General features: G+C 44.6%; 1 protein-coding gene across 2 annotated transcripts; it reads right to left on the bottom strand.

Moving 5' to 3' along the window:
- Positions 1 to 1,024: 1,024 nt before the first annotated feature.
- On the bottom strand, positions 1,025 to 19,078 carry LOC120486739 (uncharacterized). Of its 2 annotated transcripts, none has more exons than XM_089133384.1 (7): positions 19,012 to 19,078; positions 18,169 to 18,207; positions 10,723 to 11,460; positions 9,694 to 10,353; positions 4,839 to 5,462; positions 3,335 to 4,669; positions 1,025 to 2,898 (listed from the first exon to the last, which is right to left on the bottom strand). In XM_089133384.1, exons 1-7 carry the CDS (start codon positions 19,025 to 19,027, stop codon positions 1,106 to 1,108), a joined length of 5,205 nt encoding a protein of 1,734 aa, XP_088989510.1. In that variant the 5' UTR covers positions 19,028 to 19,078; the 3' UTR covers positions 1,025 to 1,105. The 2 variants fall into 2 exon arrangements, with proteins under 2 accessions (XP_088989510.1, XP_088989512.1); XM_089133386.1 differs by having other exon boundaries at positions 18,169 to 18,204; positions 19,012 to 19,074.
- Positions 19,079 to 19,542: the final 464 nt, after the last annotated feature.

The following is a 19,542-nucleotide window of genomic DNA, read 5'->3' on the forward strand; positions in this document are numbered from 1 at the left end:
TTATTATTATTTATTTATTTTAAATTTTTTTTTTTTACGAGCTCGCAGATGATTTTTTTCACTCGGGAGAAATCGCGTGTAAATCGGTTATGCTCGCATGTCGCGGCTCGTATCGTGTGCGAGGAAGATGAAGCCGAGCACCTCTCGACCTCCCGATAATTTTTAAGCATGTAGAAAAAGTTAGGGAGCTGTCGGCTTACATTCGTGAGGTGTGCGGTTGAATGAGCCGATTTGTCGATCTATCTGAATTTGGTTTCTTCGGAATTCAGCAGGTCATAAAATCGTGTCGTATATCACTGCCTCCATACAATTTTTGGATAAACTCACTCGTAAAGTGTGCCTGGACATACGATCTTCCGACCGTCAGAATTCGTACCGTGTACGCCCGCCTTTAGCCAATCACAACACACCGGCCCAAACTAACCAATCTGAGCCCACTGCAAGTTTCTGAGGGAGTGGTTTCATAGAATCAGGAAGTCAACCAGTCGTTCAAATCATAGACATGTATATAAAGGCTAGATGTGTTACGGCGGAGTTTCTATCGTCATCACCGGCGGCCATCTTGTCACAGACAAGCTGATGTAAGATGAGTGGTCAGCACAAACACAAATACTCTTATCTCGTTGAAATCTTGACTGATTTACAAACGGTTCGGTTTCTTACAAACGTTATTAACGTGGCTATAATTATCTGGATGATTATTTATTTATACACTTATTATTCATAAGTATGCAGTGTCATAACTACATCTCTGACGTTTATAACTAAACAAACCATTTGGAAATCGGTAGAAAATTGAGCAAGTTATGGTCATTTAAATAGTACATGTACCATTAACACAATGTTACGAGTGAGCGAGCTGCCTGTGACAAGATGGCCGCCAGGTGCAGACGTCGACCTCCATTGGCCAGCAGCGTGGACGAGATATCTAGCCTTTATATAGATATCTATGGTTCAAATGATTGAGGAGAAATAACAATAAAGGTGAAATTTATGAAAAATAACACATTTTAAAAAACAAAAACCACGAATACATGTTATATTGCACCCCATAAACACAATCATGCAAAGAAAAAAAGCAGTCAACCCCCCCTTTAAAACTGTTTCACATCACAAGACACCATTTTTCTTTCAGCTCCTTTTGTAACCTTTTCACCTCATATAGTTGTTCAATCTTTTCCATGAACTGATCTTTTATCTTTCTTGAATCATTCAATAGCTCTACTTTTCTGTCTTCCTCTTCATGTTTCTGTTTCATTTCATCACACACTTTTTCTTGTCTTCTCCTGATCTCTTCTTCCAGCTCTCGTTTCAGAACTTCCATCATCTTCTCCCATCTCTTTCTCTTTCCCCTTCTTCTCTCTTCATCCTCTTGTTTTCTCTTCTCCCGCTCCTCTTCTCTCTTTTGCTCCAGCTGATCATAATGTCTCTTCATTTCATTTCTCTCTTTTTCATAATCTCTCTCTATCTGTGTTTTCTTTTTTCTAAGTTTCTGTTTCGCCTCCTCTAAATTCTGTCTTTCTTCTTCGATCTCAGTTTCAAATCTCTTTCTCTTTTTCTCCAGTTCTTGTTTTTCTCTCAGTTGTTCCTCGTGTCTCTCGTTTATCTTTCTATCCTCTTCCTCTCGTTCTCTCATCTGTTGTTTCTTCTCTTCCTCCCAGTCTCTCTGCTGTCGTTTAATTTCCTCTTGAATCTTTGTATTTTTATGATCTTCCGCCTCTTTTATTTTTCTCTTCCATTCTTCTCTCTCTTTCACTTCTTGTTTCTTCCTCATTTGTTTCGCTAAATCTCTCTCTTTTATTTCGTCTTCCTGTTTTCTTAACTCTGCCATGATGTGTTCCTGCTCAGCTTTAAAACTTTCCTGCTCTTGTTTATATTCTTCTTCTCTCTTTTTCTTCTGCTTATCACATTCGTTTAGCTGTGTATCATACTGTAATCTCTGATTTTTAAACTTTCTCTCCATTTCATATATTCTTTGATCATATTCAGCTGTTCGCTGTTCTTCCTCTTCTGATCGTTCCCGATCCTCTTCCTCTTGTTTCTTCTGCTCTGATTCTTCTTTCTTCTTAAACTCTCTCCTCAGTGTTTCCTCTTTTTCTCTGAACTTGTCCTCCAGTCTCACTCTCACCTCGTCTGTCTTTAGTTTCTTCTCCTCCAGTCTCTCTCTCATGCGTTTGACTTCCAGCTCATTTCTGTCTTCTAATTCTTCAACTTGATCCTGATTTTCTATTTTATTCTCTTCCAGCATTTCCCTTCTCTTGTCAACAGAGATCGCTGCCTCCTCAAACATCTCATTAGTGAAGTATCGGCCCTCGTTAGATTCCTTCACCTCTTCTATCATGTTTAACAGACGAGTAACTTGTGTCCGATCTCGTGTTTCTCGGTTGTTAAAGGCCAGGAATCTGTCTCCACAGTCACTGATCAGTTTCTTGAGTTCAGCATTTTTAGTTTTCTCGACATATTGTTGTATTGTCTGTCTTCTCAGAGTATCTCCTTTAGTGAAGAGAACAATGCAGAAATCTGCTGCTTTTGGGCCAAATATCTTCATTATCATGTCTAAAGTGTCTCTCTCCTCTTGAGTGATTTCTCCCAAACTCAACACAATGATGAACACATGAGGTCCAGGTGCGGACAGTGAAACACACTTCATCATTTCTTCCTGCACTTGTTCTTTTGACAGTGAAGTGTCAAAGAGTCCTGGAGTATCAATAACAGCCACTGATTTACCATCAACTTCACCAACTCCCATCTGACAAAGAGTCACCAAACCTTTATTATCTTTACTGTGAAACTCCTTGTTTCCGAGGATTGTGTTTCCTGTGGCGCTCTTTCCATTTCCTGTCCTCCCGAACAGCAAGATTCTCAAACATTCAGGATCTGATGGTGGATCGTCTTCAGCTGAAAATGACAAAGATAGATTTTAGAGATTAACCCTCTGGGGTCGGCAATCACGCCGGCGTGATATGCTCACTTTTTTCTTATCAGTGCAAAAGAGACTCAAAATACTCTGTTGACTACATATACAGTAAGTGTCATACATCATTAGATCCTGTTAAGTTTCTTTTTTTGTGGATACTCACAAGTGTTCTGCTTTTCCTCAAATAAAGAAAAGAGAAATTCAACGATGGCGGCTGACTGTAAAATAACCTGACGTAGACTTCGAATTGCTCTTTGTTGTGACTGATGATTCTTAATGTGCCAACAGTGAAATATTAACTCAACAATATAGCAAACACATAAACTGTTGACAAGCAAATCATAGTGATTATCAGAGTATTCTTCAAACCCGAATGCCATAATCATTTGAAAAATGCTGGTTATCATTTTGACTTACTATTGGTGTCCTGGTCCTCTGGAGTTCCCACATGGAGTTGATTAAATCTATTTGTTTTGTTCTCCTCTTCATCTCTTCTGAGTCTTTCTTCTCGTCTCTGTTTCTCCCATTCCTCTCGTTCTCTCTTCATCTCTTCTCGCATCTCTCTCTCATGATCCTCTATGTATTGTCTTTCTTCCTCCATCATCATCTTCAGTCTCTTTTTCTCTTCTTCATGTTTGGCCTGAAGAACTTCTCTCTCTGCGTGTCTTCTGTCTATCTCTTGTTTAAGTTTCTCATAATATTCATCCCATGTTTCCTGATCTATCTTTCTCCTTCTCTCATCCTCCTCTTGTTTTTGTCTCTCCCATTCCTGTCTTTCTCTTTTCATCTCTGTTTTATATCGTTCTTCTCTCTGACTATATTCATCCCACATTGCCTGTTCTCTCTTTCTCCTTCTATCATCCTCCTCTACCCTTCTCTTTCTTTCTTCCTCCATAGTCATCTTCATTCTCTCTATCTCTTGATTATGTTCATCCCTCATCTCCTGTTCTCTCTTTCTCCTTCTCTCATCCTCTTCATCTCTTCTACGTTTTTCCTGTTGTTTTTGTTTCTCCCATTCCTCTCGTTCGGTCTTCATTTTCTCTTGCATTTTTCTCTCTCGTTCCTCTCTTTCTTTAATGTCTCTTTTATATTGTGCTTCTCTCTCTCTATATTCCTCTTCTCTTTTCTCTCTTTCCATCTCTCTGAACATCTTACATGAGTAGTAACTGTCTCCGTTTTCTTTCACCATGTGGTCTATCTTCTTCAGTAGATTAGACGTCTGTGTTCGGTCTCCAGTCTGATTATTATTGAACACATGGTATCTTTTTCCACACGCTTCAACCAGGTTCATCAAAGGAGATCCAGGTTTTCCCAGAAAATCTTCAATGGTTTTGTCCTTCAAACGATCTCCTCCGGTGAAGAGCACCATGGTGTACATTAAAGATTTCTCACCAAACGTCTCTTGGATGATCTTCACTGCTGTTGCTTCTTCTTCAGTGAATCGCTGTGCAATACTGAGCACAATGATGAACACATGTGGTCCAGGCAGGATCATGGGGATGCAGTTGCTGATTTCTCTCTGGATCTCCTCATTAGTAAGATCAGTATCAAACACTCCTGGAGTGTCGATCACAGTAACGTGTCTGTCATTTAGTTTGGCCGATTCACTCTGACACTCTTTGGTAACTGATTCATGAGCGGTTACTGCTGTAAACGCTCCTCTTCCTAAGATGGTGTTTCCGGTCGAACTCTTCCCAACTCCAGTTTTTCCCACCAGCACAATCCTCAGATCATCCTCACTTTCTCTGGAATCTAAAGATACATCAAATAATAACAATATATTGAATTTTAAGTGAAGATTCCCAATTAACCTTAACATAAGATTCCTCTGAACTCAGCATGTAATATGTTTTTCTCACAAATCTGTGTAGATTTTTGCAATCACGAAAAGTGAAATTCATGCAGATTTTCTGATCATTACCTTTTGACTGAAACCATGTCTGTAATGAATGGATTTTCTTCTTCATTTCTTCAAATTTCAGCAGTTTTTCCATTCGTACGTCCATCAGTGTCTCTGAGGAGAAACGAACACCATTATTTTCCTCAACCATCTGCTCCAGTTTCTCCATTAACACGGACACTTGTGTGTCGGGGCCGATGAAATGATGTCGTCCTCCAAAACTCTCAATGACAGACTGTGTTTCTTCATTCAGTTCTTCTGTCTTTTCCTCTGATTTCTGGTTTATGAGGATCATGATGTGTTTGTTGATTCTTGAGCTGAATATCTTCTGGATCTTCTCCATTTCTGCTCTGTCTTCATCAGTAAGTGGAGCATCAGGAATAGTGAGGAGGAAAACATGAACTCCAGGATCACAGAGAGACACACAGCGGAGAATCTGACGCATCACTTCCTCCTCTGAGATCTGTGTGTTGATCAGATCTGGAAGCTCCACCAGAGACACCAGACGTCCATGAAGCTCCACGTCTGTCCTCACACACTCTCCGGGCTCTGGTCTTCTGTCTCCGGGGTTCAGGATCAGGTTTGATATGAAGGATTTTAATCTTCTGTTACTCCCACACAGAACCAGATTCAGCTTCACACCCCCTGGAAATCACAAAGGAATAAACGGTTAACACTTGTGGTTTTAACTTTTTTTCAAAAACCTTTGTCTCAGCTAGACTGAGCTTAGTCCGGTGGACACACTGAAGAGAAAGCTCTAACCTCTCCCATGTGACCGTTGTGAAATCAAGTAAAAACAGGTAAAATGGTATTGGCTCATTTTAGATTTTCTAGTTAAATGAAGGTGTCATCAGTCTGTCTGTGTTCTGTCATGAGCCTCTAGTGCTGATTACAGCAACTACATCTATAATTAAAGTTCAGGCTGATTTCCAGCAGTGGTTCTCAAACTGAGCACAAGTTGCTGTGTTTTGATATTCATTTAATTCTACTCAATCTTAAAATGCCATAAGGAAGGGGGTGTCTGCAGCCGGAGACCGGTGGAGGCAGCAGCTGTTCGCCACGACACTTCTGCACATCCTGACCTAGTGGACAGCTGTTGCCTCCACCGGTCTCCGGCTGCAGACACCCCCTTCCACTCATCACTGAGGTCGACCTCCTGCAGCGTCCTCGGCTCCCACTAAGCCGCCGCATCAGGACACAGCATGGAGCCAGCCATAGAAAGTCGACCCTGCTCCACCATGAAGCCAATGAGCTATCTCGGCAGTATGTGCTACCGGGAGAGGGGAGAATCCATCCCCAGGTGGTCCAGCTGATTTGGAGGCGCTTCAGGACCACACAGGTAGATTTATTTGCAGCTCCGGACATGTCCCACTGCCAGTTATTCTACTCCCTGATCGAAGGCACCCTTGGCATGGACGCACTGGCACACAGCTGGCCCCGGTGGCCTATGCAAGTATGCTCCAGTGAGCCCTGGCCCTGTGCAATGTCAGGGAGGACGAAGAGCAGGTCTTGCTCGTTGCGCCATATTGCCCCAACCCTGAGGGTGGCGAGAGACCACTTCAGAGACCACCTTATGAGACTCTGCAGTCAGCAGAGTTAAAAATTCTATCCTGTAAGAAAGTATTCCTGGTTGCATTGGCCTCCACCAAGAGGGGGACCTGCATGCATTTTCGGTCGACAAATCGTTCGGCCCGGCTAACTCTCACGCGATCCTGAGACCCCAGCCCCGGATACGTGCCCAGGTTTCCTACCACTCCTTGTGGGACCAGGTGGTGAACCTGCAAGCACTGCCTTCGGGGGAGGCAGACCCAGCCCTGGCTTTTCTCTGTCCCATTCGTGCTCTGCGCCTGTACATGGACAGAACACAAAGCCTCAGGGCCTCAGACCAGCTCTTTGTCGGTTACAGAGGCCAGCAGAAGGGAAAGCCCGTCTTCAAGCAGAGGATAGCCCACTGGATAGTGGATGCCATCGCCTTGGCTTATGAAGCCCAAGGTGTGCCTTGCCCGCTCGGGATGAGTATAGAAAACACGCTACGTGTTTTCTATACGCATTTTGAGCTATCCGCGTTTATGTCTACGCCATTAAATGTCCGAGTGATATGTTTACGCAAAGTCATGATGCCATGTTGCTCTTTTAATAAAGCGGCAGCTTCTTCAGGCTCTCATCACTGGCACACATGTCCACAGCCACTGTCTCTCTGTCAGCTTCCTGCTTCCAGGTGGCTTTTATGCTTCCCCATGGAAATCACTGCAAACGAGATCAGGTGTTTATTTTGCACTTGACTTGCGTGCTGCTCGGCTCCCAGCTCTCTCTCCCTTCACAGACATCGTTGAACCACGCCCCCGAACATGTAAGGTGTCTTCCAACCCTCAGCTCTTCAGATATCTGTCAGTGAGCCACTGTGTGCTAGTGCCCAGGTAGAAGCACACTTCTATTGGAGTGGGCTCTCATCCCGAGCGGGCAAGGCACACCTTGGGCTTCATAAGCCAAGGCGATGGCATCCACTATCCAGTGGGCTATCCTCTGCTTGAAGACCCCTCGAGCGGTCAGGGCGGTGAAGACCCCTCGGGCGGCCAGGGTGGTGAAGACCCCTTGGACGGCCAGGGCTGTGCAGACCCCTCGGGCGGCCAGGGTGGTGAAGACCCCTCGGGCGTCCAGGGCGGTGCAGACCCCTCGGGCGTCCAGGGCGGAGCAGACCCCTCGGGCGGCCAGGGCGGTGCAGACCCCTCAGGCGGCCAGGACGGTGAAGACCCCTCGGGCGGCCAGGGCGGCGAAGACCCCTCGGGCGGTCAGGGCGGTGAAGACCCCTCGGGCGGTCAGGGCGGTGAAGACTCCTCGGGCGGCCAGGGCGGTGAAGACCCCTCGGGCGGCCAGGGCGGTGAAGACCCCTCGGGCGGCCAGGGCGGTGAAGACCCCTCGGGCGGCCAGGGCGGAGCAGACCCCTCGGGCGGCCAGGGCGGTGAAGTTCCCTCGGGCAGCCAGGGCGGTGAAGTTCCCTCGGGCAGCCAGGGCGGTGAAGACCCCTCGGGCGGCCAGGGCGGAGCAGACCCCTCGGGCGGCCGGGGTGGCGAAGACCCCTCGGGCGGCCGGGGTGGCGAAGACCCCTCGGGCTGTCAGGGCGGCGAAGACCCCTCGGGAGGCCAGGGCGGCGAAGACCCCTCGGGCGGCCAGGGTGGAGCAGACCCCTCGGGCGGCCAGGGCGGCGAAGACCCCTCGGGCGGTCAGGGCGGCGAAGACCCCTCGGGAGGCCAGGGCGGTGAAGACCCCTCGGGCGGCCAGGGTGGTGAAGACCCCTCGGGAGGCCAGGGCGGCGAAGACCCCTCGGGCGGCCAGGGCGGCGAAGACCCCTCGGGCGGCCAGGGTGGAGCAGACCCCTCGGGCGGCCAGGGCGGCGAAGACCCCTCGGGCGGTCAGGGCGGCGAAGACCCCTCGGGAGGCCAGGGCGGTGAAGACCCCTCGGGCGGCCAGGGTGGTGAAGACCCCTCGGGAGGCCAGGGCGGCGAAGACCCCTCGGGCGGCCAGGGCGGCGAAGACCCCTCGGGCGGCCAGGGTGGAGCAGACCCCTCGGGCGGCCAGGGCGGCGAAGACCCCTCGGGCGGTCAGGGCGGCGAAGACCCCTCGGGAGGCCAGGGCGGTGAAGACCCCTCGGGCGGCCAGGGTGGTGAAGACCCCTCGGGAGGCCAGGGCGGCGAAGACCCCTCGGGCGGCCAGGGCGGCGAAGACCCCTCGGGCGGTCAGGGCGGCGAAGACCCCTCGGGAGGCCAGGGCGGTGAAGACCCCTCGGGCGGCCAGGGTGGTGAAGACCCCTCGGACGGCCAGGGCGGTGAAGACCCCTCGGGCGGCCAGGGCGGTGAAGTTCCCTCGGGCGGTCAGGGCAGTGAAGACCCCTCGAGCGGCCAGGGCGGTGAAGACTCAGGACCAAACACCGGCTCAGGAACAGACACAAAAAACTGTAACAGCCACAAGAACAGACAAAAACACTGGCTCTGGCGCTGGAACAGGCACTGGCTCTGGAACAGACATTGGCTTCAGCTCTGGAACAAGCTCTGGCTCTGCCTCCGGCTCTGGAACGGGCACTGGCTCTGCCGCCGGCTCAGGAACAGCAGACACCGGCTCAGGAACAGCCACTAGAACAGTAATGGTCACGAGGACAGACACAAACACAGAAACGAACACTGGCTCTGGCGCTGGAACAGGCACTGGCTCTGGCTCCGTCTCTGGAACAGACATTCACTCCAGCTGTAGAACAGACACTGGCTCTGGTTCCGGATCTAACGTGAACCGTCTCTGACTGGGCAGACGGGCTGTGTCTCCTCCTTCTCCTTCTCCGGACCACTGGACTCAGGACCACTGGACTCGGGACCACCGGAACCGGGAACACCGGAACTGGGATCCTCTCCCGACTACACCCTCCACTGTGACCTCATATACACAGATCTAACCAGACTAACAATGAACAGCTGGGAACAATGATTACGGGGAACAGCTGAGTGCAGTGAACTGATGAGTGACAGTGACAGAGTGCTGGGTTGATAGCACGCCAAAAATGGAAATACGAATTGGTGTGTCAAACACACGCCATTTCATGAGATCAGTCTGGAAAGAGAACTTATTTGAGAGTTTATGCGTGAGTGCACACAGAGCGCCATTGTTTGCTTTGAAATATTACCAGAATAAAAGAACACGCGTTCCACAGCACACCAACCCCATCTCCTTCCTTCCTTCCCTATATTTGAACTTTGCTACACTTATATTTTTAGTCAATTTTTCTCCTTGAAATTGGTTAAGGGTGTTTACTGTACTGTTATAACCTGTAACCATATTATTGTTTTCTCACAAATATGCTTTATTCGGAAAAGTAAATGAATCCACTCACCCAGTGTCTTGATCTTCTCCTGTAACTCTGTGATTTCTTTCTCTCTCACGCTGAGTTTCTTCTCTAGTTCATCTCTGACTGTCTTCTCTTGAGCTCTCAGATACATCTGAAGTGAATAGGGTTCAGTCTTCAGGCTGTCTATACCAGTTAGAATATTTGAGATCTGTCCGGAGTTTCTATCATCCTTTAACCTCATCACACTGTACCAGCTCCCATAGAGACTCACGATGCTCTGAGATTCTGTGGATAATACACAATCTGACACACTTCTGTTAACAGTGAGATCAGCAGTGAAAAGCACCATGAAGTGCTCATTAGAGTTAAATATTCTTTTAATCTTCTCCATTTCTGCTCTGTCTTCATTAGTCAGTGAACCGACAGGAGTAACGAGGACAAAAGCATCAACTCCAGGATCACAGAGAGACACACAGTTGAGAGTCTCCCGCATCACTTCCTCCTCTGAGAGATGAGTGAGAGCCGGAAGCTCTATTACCGTAATCTGCCGTCCATTAATCTTCTCTTCTCTCTTCTCACACACTTTACTCATCTCTCTCTGAGGTTTACTTGGTTTCCCTCTCAGTAATTTAGACACCGTGTTCTTGAGTGTTGTATTATATCCACACAGCACAATGTTCAGCTTTGCTTTCCCAGAAGAAGTCACTGAAACAATATTTAGAGACAGTAGACTCAGTTTAGCTTTGGTACCAAATGGACACTTCATTAAACAACAACAAAAAATATAATGTTATATATAATAATACATTATATCGGAATAGTTCACCAAAAACTAACAATTCCATCATCATATACCCATGTGGTGTAAAAAACACGATTCACTTTTTAACACAAAAAGGGTTTTTTAGCAGAATGTCAATTTGATTTGGAGATTTGGTTCTCTTTCAAAAGACATGTAATAGCGCCCCCTATCGTATAACAGTGAAAACACGGAAAGCCGTAAAATTTGTTAAAGGACAAAAAAAAAAGTTCATGAGCATATTCTTTTATCCTGAAAAAAGTACTTTGACAAACCTCCTCCATCACTTCGTGTTTTTGTATTCTGTTTGAGTTTTCCATCCTCCTTTGTGCCATCTCCTCTGAATAAACCCCCGGATCTACTCGGATCTTCATCCACTGATGTTCCTCCATCTTCATACATGTTACAGACGAGAAATTCTTCATGTACTTTCTTGAGCATCTTCTCTATTCTTCTGAATATCTCAGAGCGCCATCCTGTGTTTTTTGCATCAAACTTAAGATGTCCTCCTCCACATTCCTTTGTTAAATTACTAATAATGTTATTTATTGTCTTTGGAGCCGATTTGATGTTGTAGCCCACAGTGGTATTAAATATCGTAGAAGCTATCTTTGATGTGAGTGTCTGTTCATCAGTAGTCAGCACTATGGTGTGTTTAATGGCCTTCACACTGAAGAGGTTCAGCACAGTTTTCACTCTTCTCAGGTCCTCCTCAGTGAAGTCATTATTCTGCAGGACGAGTAAGATCACATTAGGTCCTGGAGCCAACCGAGACACACACTCTCTCACTCTCTGTGTGATCTCATGCTGTGAGAGATGTGGCTGAAGAAGATGAGGAGTGTTGATGACTGCGAGGTGTTTCTTCTCCACCGTTGCCCTGCTGATCTCACTGTACTGCTGTACATCAGATGAAGCCGTGTCCCTGTAGTGCTCTGCTGTTCCCAGTATAGTATTTCTCACTGGGATGTTTTCTGATTCATTCTTTCCTAGCAGAACAATCCTCAGATCATTCACTGAAAAAGAGCAGAGACAAACACATGTTGGATTTCAAAGTGTTTTATGTAGTTTTCATAGATTTTATACTGTATAAACTAATTATAATAACTACAATATAATAATACTACTAATTGTAATAACTACATTGACAAGCGTTAACTTCCTTGTAGGCGGGTACTCTATCGAAGTCTAAAACTATTGCAAAGATTGTTCTTGCTCCTGCTTTAACTTCTTGATATTCGACTCCCTCTGTTCGCTGATTGGCCCGGTAAAAAATTGACCATAGAAAACCAAAGACTACAGCACAATCCCAGACGTAGTACTGAAGGAAAAGGAAAATTGAGTTGAAGTGGGCTATGTAGGAGGGCGAAGCCAGGCTAGTGTATTCTAGCTTCTACCCCAGCACTCAGGAACCTAAGAGCCACATCTTGCACTTTTATAGAAACCATGTGGCTTACCAGGTCTTAGTTTAGTTCATTTAGATTGGTTTATTCATCCCATAAAAGATTAGTAAAAAAAAAAAAAATAATAATAAAAGGGAGGGGTGGATAGGGGTTCCAATAAATAGGGTGTGAACACTGGGCATGCTTGTGCCCATGTAAACAGTGGTTGACGAATCAGGGAAGGATACATCATGACTGATAACACCCAATCATAGAGTTGAGCGTCAGCCTCTGCGTTAGCGTTTCTGAAGTTCTCTGTTTTGTCCCGTCTTCACTAAAACGCCCTCCGGAGATTCAAAATGCAAAACGGAGCTGCTGCGTTTCTAAACTTCTCCGTTTTAGGTCTTCGTTTGTCCCGTTTTAGTCTGGACGGGAGGTGCAAACGTAGAAAAAGGTCTCCGTTTCTAAACGAAAACGCAGTAGTGTGGACGGGGCCTGAAAGCGTGTCTCACACCAAATGCGTGAGAGTTGGCTACCCTGGACTTTATCTATGGCCTGATGGTAGGACAACTAACTCTGTAGTGGATGTGATTCACACTTACATATAATTTTGAGGAAGTAAGGTTTAATGCGTATTTGGCGTGCTGTCCGGACGGAGGGTAAGTGTTTTTTTAGAACTAGGAGTGTGGAGGGGGGAGTCTGCAAACTGTCAATGAATCAAGGTAAGACTGCTGAGTCTATATGTACCCTCTTATCATTGATTGCTGATTGCTGTCCACTCGTGTTAATTATCTGAACGTGCTCCTCCCGAACTTAGTTAATAAAACTTAATTTCACCAGTTCACACTTACATATAATTTTGAGTGAGTAAGATTTAATGTGTATTTGGCGTGCTGTCCGGAGGGAGGGCTCCGAGCTCAGAATTCAGCCCGAACCCAGAGTACTCCCTCCAATAGGCTAAAGAGCAGCGGACAGCCGCCGGACTAAAGACCCCCAAAAGAGTGACGAGATTGGCAGGCTGGCATCTCGAGAACGGGCATGGATGCTTGATCGGGGAGGCCCGTGATGGTGGCTCACTGCCTGCAATGACGGCCCCTGTTTGTCTGCGAACGAGGAGCGGTTGTAGTGTACTTGCCCAGGAGATTTTCACACTGCATCCGCTGTGAGACCAAATGCTCGCTGGATGAAAGAGATAACGCAAGTACTGGGAAAGTTCTTACTCCGTCCGCTGTGAGACCAATGCACACAGGATGGAAAGAGGACAACTGAAAAGAGGAAAAATTAGTGCTTGCCCAGGAGATTTTCTCACACTGCATCCGCTGTGAGACCAAATGCTCGCTGGATGAAAGAGACAACGTAAGTGCTCTTCTGGGAAAGCGCTCACTCCGTCCGCTGTGAGACCAATGATCGCTGGATGGAAAGAGGAACCTGAAACGAGTTACCCAGCGCTTGCCTCAGTCCAGCTACGGTCCAATTCCCGATGGATGGGATCGTTGGGACGGCTGAGCGGTAGGAGGAAGCTGGGGAAGAAGATGGGAGTCTTGTCGGGGGTGGCGAAGACTGGTCATGGCGTCTTGTTGAGCGCCGGGTTGATTGGGCCGGTGTGCGGCCGCGAGGAAAAGTGTCTGACTGTCGCAGGAGGGATGAGCGTGGGACCGACGGAGTGAGAAGATGCATCCCTGGTGATTTCTTTGTCAGAAGAGGGGCTCATTGGAGACATAGTTGCTGAGCGAAGAAGAGAATCGCTGCAAACTGTCAATGGATTTAGGTAAGACTGCTGAGTCTATATGTACCCTCTTATCATTGATTGCCGTCTTAATTATCTGAATGTGCTCCTCCCGAACTTAATTGAATGGATGTTATAAATGTCTTGAAGCAATGTCTGTTTAACTTCAATCACCTTGTAAACAGTCTTAATCAGCTTCTGTTTCTACCAGACAAGCGCTATGTATGTATGTATTTATGTATTGCAGTGAGGGGCCCATTTGAGTGGCACTTTCTTAACTTCTGCAAAACTTTCATCTCGACCCCACCTCTTACCCCAGTCACTTACTAATCACTTGCCATGTAAGCATGTCTTTGTGTTGCTTCAAACAACTATTGCTTCATGGCTTTTTCTATTCAACTGCTACACGCTGCTAGAAGCGTATAAAAGAGGAATGAGAGAGACTCTTCGCTCTTCCTTTTGTTCACCAACCTAACACACCAGCAGTTGTCAGGGGCAAGAAGCTACTATCTATCTGTTAGTTATTACTCATTTATGATGTGTAACAAGTATTCCTTTTTCAATATATTATTTTAATACGCTTTATTAAAACATCGATTATAATGATCTGACTGGACCTTGGAACATTGAGTGTAAATCACATTCTTCTAACTGGGACAGGAAGCTCCTTTCAGAAGAGAACGACATCAGAGGGTGAGCATCCTCTTGAACTAAGAATAGCCGTGTGGTTTGATTGATCAGATAAGCCTAAACAAAGAGGCAGCGTGAAACATGTATATGTGTATTGAATATGCATATTACAGGTAGTTATAATGCAAACACGGTTTAAGAGTGCCATTAAAAGGTAGACTTATGATATAAAGGGGGAAATCTATTATTTTATAATAGAATATGAATTTATATAGACTGATCACCTAACTCTTGAGGACTAAAGGATAGGCTCTTTAGTTACAGCGGGATTATATATAAATGGGAATGGTATTAATGTATGTATATGTGTATGTGTACATACACCCGTCAGATTTCAGCAAACATTTTAGTATATCTTCTCAAGGGACAATACTATAGAAATGAAACTTGGATATATTTTAGAGAAGTCAGTGTGCTACTTGTATAGCAGTATATATTTACCATCCTCTGAAAATAACTCAACATACAGCCATTATTGTCAAAATAGCTGGCAATAAATGTGAGTACACCCTAAGTGAACATGTCAAAACTGTGTCAATATTTTGTGTAATCTAGCACTGTCTTAATCCTCCTGGGCCTGGAATTCACCAGAGCTGCACAGGACCGTCTTCCACTGGTCTGACCCAATGGTTTGCATAAGAGAAAGTCCACAACCCAATCACAGAGGGGTCGGTGGGTCACTATAGTGTTGAAGGCTGAGCTATTGTTACTTTGCTTTATTGCTGTTAGTGTGGGTGAGAGGGGCATACAAGATGCAAGAAGTCATGCAAAAACAGGATGTGGTCAAATCAGAGGTGCATACAGAAGCAGATTAACAGATTGTATTTACAAATAGATGAGCACAAGTAGGAACCCATGTGGCAATTCACGATATGCCTGGCATGGGATTAAGAATATGACAAATCTAAGAGGCAAACTACCTCTGGTGTTACAAGGATGTGAGGAGCATCGTCTGGGCTGCATTGCGACTTTTGTCTATTAGGCCAAATTAGTTTGAATAAAGAGCAGACACTGATTAGCAACTTGCTCTACGTTTATTCAAAATTAACAGCAAGACAACTACAAGTGAATGTGATTTCCATTTTTTGTTTTTTTTTGTCGACAAAACCTTGATAAAAAAACTTTGCAATGATATTTGCAATTTAGATGTGCAAACTGGGTGCCGGTACGGTGAGATGTGCATGCTTCGGCTTGAAGACGTTCATCCTTGGAAGAGGCGCTGCACGCGCTGTTAAAAAAAAATCCGTGCACACTACCAAGCGAAATGGGGTCTTGCGCACCCAACGCGCACAACCGCCCACACTGCAATTACGTAACATAGTCTCGCAACATGACATCATGACTTTTGCGTAAACATGCGTTATCTAAACACATTTTGAGCGTTCCGCGTGTATGTGTGCACTACGCCGTTAAATGTCCGAGTGATTCCGCGTGTATGTAAATGTCCGTGCGAAACGAAGCAAAATGTAGATCTACATCTGGGGAGCGATATTTTTTTTTCCTAGGATGGTAAGGGAACAGTCATAAATGCCATTAACCCCAGTGACGGGTAGGTTTAGGGACGGGGTTGAGGTAAGTCATAGATTTATACATACAGTAATAACGTTAAGTCAACGGCGTTCATAAACACGCTGAAAAGCGATTATGCGTGTTGATAGCACGCCAAAAATGGAAATGCGAATCGGCGTGTCATACACACACCATTTCATGAGATCTCATATGGTACATCCTTCGCCTGGCTTTTTTTACTTGGGCTTTAATGTTAGGAGTCCAGGTCAATTCCTCAGAGACGTGCACTCCGATGTTTTGTAATTTTGCCCCAGAACGGTTGCTACAGCGTTTACACCGTGGACTAAAGTACTGGGAAGATTATGTAAATTAGTCTGGTGACGTTGAACTGCGTGCGACTGCTCCTCCCAGTCTGCGCGTTTGTTTTGAGTTTTAAGTATGGAAAAGATTCAAGCTGGGCTGCTTTTGTGTACAGTCTATTGAGGTAATTAACAAAACAGCTGAAAAGAGACGAGCACTAATACCAAAGTGTATTCAGAAAGCTAGATATATAAGGAGACAACGTTTGTTATCAGCTATAGCGGACATTGACCTTAGGCTTGTTCGACTTCATGCAGCTCTGCGCAGACCGATCGGCGGCTGACTTGAAACAGTGCATGCCGGTTAGAAATTTTGTCCGACTTGATGCAGCGCTGACTCACGTGACTGTGACGTATGCCATCAAAGTACCGCGAGAGCGATACGAGAGTAGCCGGAGGACTCAGCCAGCGCAGCTTCTCAAGAGCGGCTGCACGAGCTCTGATGATGTCACAGCTGTTCCACGATTCGCCGGATTCACCGCATGACAACGATCACGTGCGCTTCGTGTTTATTCTCATATATCTAGTTCCACTAAAGCTCACAAATCAGTTTTTTTTATAACAGAAAAGTCTTTTCATGTAGTCGCGATGTTATATTGTGTCATGTTTATCATATTATCAAAATAAAACTGATTAAAAAACGGTGACTCCACGTCGTTGAATTGGCTTATTTTGAACTTTATTCTAGTTCAAACAGATGCTGTATGAAGCAGTAATAACCTTTTGAATGAAAATGTGTCTGAAATAGCTGTTTATTTGGCAAATGTTGCATTTATTTCACTTAAAGCATGCAAACACCACGTGAGCGTTTACTACGGGAACCAGAAAGTGTCCAACTTCACGTCTCCGTTTGCAGCTCCTCCCCTCCTGCACGCGGCTAATCTCGCCGATCGGTTGCATCCAGCCGCAGCCGATGTCGAACACACCTGTCGAGATGGATGGGACCAACGCGTGCCATCGGGCAGAAAGAATAGCGTGGTAAGAACCAATCAGCACGTTCAGCGCACAAGTCCCACCCCGAAAGTTCCTGAACTCTGAAAAAGTACCACCTCGGCTGCAGGGACTTTCTGGGGGGGAAATTTTTACCCAGAACCTCATTTAGACCCTGGTTCCTGCGGTGTAAACACAGCGAGTACCACCCCAAAGTTCCTAGTTCCTGGGGAAAGTTCCTGCGGTGGAAACGAGGCTCATGACACTCGTAGCAGTGGCAATCAGTGCTCAGCTTGAGCTACAAAAAACAACAGATTTTAGCGCTAGAGCTCTTATTTAATAGTGAACTAGTTAACTGGAGATGTTTTATTTATTTTTGTATTAGGTGTACAACTTTCATAGATAACATTAATAATTAGCAGGCTGCTAAAATAAAGCATTCAAAACATCAGCTAAAATGATCTATATGATTATAATCAGAACATGTTTGTTATTTATTTATATTACAGCATTTAAAGAGCACAGACCTACGCAAAGGAGGTGAATTTGTGAAACGCCTTGTAAGAAATACTTTTTGAAATCGCATATATTGACTTGGTATCGGTATCGTAAATCAATAATTTTGGTATCGTGACAACACTACCAACTCATCCAGATAGGCGCCTCATTGTTGTCAGAAATGAGGGCCATCAGCACATAGAAGTGGAGCTGTGAGAGGACGTATAGAGGTATAGTGTATAGAGGGAGTAGAGCGGTGTGGTGTTCCTGTACTAAAGGAGATGATGTTGGAAATGGTCTGACCCATTCCAAGTCCACAACCCAATCAGGGGTCAGTGGGGAACTAGTGTTGATGGCTAAGCTATTGTTTATAATAGCCCTTCATAATTCACTTGTCAACAAAATGCTGTCAGTGTGGGTGAGAGTGGCATACAAGATATGCAGGAAGTCATGCAAAACACAGGATGTGGTAACGCAGAGGTGCATACAGAAGCAGATTAACAGATAAATTACAGTATTTTCTAACTCATACAAAAGCATTCACTGACCTTTTCAGACATTTATATATATTGTTTTATGAAAAGAAAAATTGACAACTTAATATTACTGTCAGTGATTTCATTTACTTACCGTTAGGATGATCATGATCTGAACAACTTTGTGCTGCTGCTAGCAAAAAAAACCACAGACAAACAAAGAAGGACAGAGAAAACAGGTGGTTTAGACATTTTACATTAATTAACATTTCCCAGATAGCAAGCAATCATTTAAGCAATGTTTAGTCAATGTTGATGCATCAACACTAATTACATTGAATTAACACTTTCTTCACCCATCTTACGTCAAACTTTCAAAGCCGAACCAACATGCTTTAAACATTGAAAATGGCAACATGCAGAGGGTGGGAAAAATGATATTCTGTATTTATTATAAAGTAAATAAGGTGAAATTTTGCACCCATTCGTTAAAATATGGAAGATGTTTGTGTATTATTTAATTAAAATTCATAAAGAATTATATATAACTTGGTTATAAGGTTATATATAAATGCATTAGCTGCTCCTGACCATAAAGGTGGGGCAGAGTATAAATTTGTCCAAAATTATTAATGGATCTAATTAAACTTATGAACTTATAAAAACGTATCAACTTGAAAACTGAAACTTTTAGCGAAATTCGAAAATAAATGCAAATAAAAAACTATAATAATAAAAAAAAACCTTGGCCTAGATAACATATTTTATGTGCAATTAAAAGTTTTAAATACAATTTTTTTTTTTATTATGTGAGATGTAGCCTTTTACGTTGGTTGCTCGTTTCCTGATGTCAAACAAGTGTAAGAGAGCAGTGAAATAATAAACTAAACGAAGAAAACCATTTCCTGGGCTGCTGACTAATATTTCATTAAAAAAAAAACTGCATAAATCATTGAGGAAACTGTGCTTCAGATATTTGAATGTAATTTATTCTTACCTGAACTCGACGCCATTTCAACACCAAGAGCTTTAAATCAGAATCGTGAGAAAGACCGCTAAAAGACAAGAGCTCATCTTCGCCACGCCCACCAGCGGTCAGTTAGTGCAAGACGAGAAATTATTTTGTGTATGGTTAAGATGATGCTCATGTGTTTTTTCCTTTGTGTTTTAAATAAGGACCACTAGGAGGTGCTCAAGGCATGTTTTGTGTGATGGGTTGAAGAGACAGGCTATGGTACTTGATGATGAAAACGAAAGTAAGAGTGACGCTCGTTCATTCATACGATTTACAGTGAAATTTGTTATTTATTAAAATAAACACATTAATGATTTCATCAACACGCGACTCGCATGAAATTAATTTTAATATTATTTGTTAATAGTACTTGCCCCGCGGACAGAAACTACCGCAGATTTTGGAGAAAAGTGGTTTTATTTGAGTGGATTAAGAATGAAGATTGAAATTATGCATTTAATTTTTCCTTTTTTTTTTACCCAGAAATAAAATACGGAAGATGTGGTTCTTCTG

Source organism: Pimephales promelas, chromosome 2, assembly GCF_988280905.1.
Source record: "Pimephales promelas chromosome 2, fPimPro1.hap1.1, whole genome shotgun sequence".
Classification (NCBI taxonomy): domain Eukaryota; kingdom Metazoa; phylum Chordata; class Actinopteri; order Cypriniformes; family Leuciscidae; genus Pimephales; species Pimephales promelas.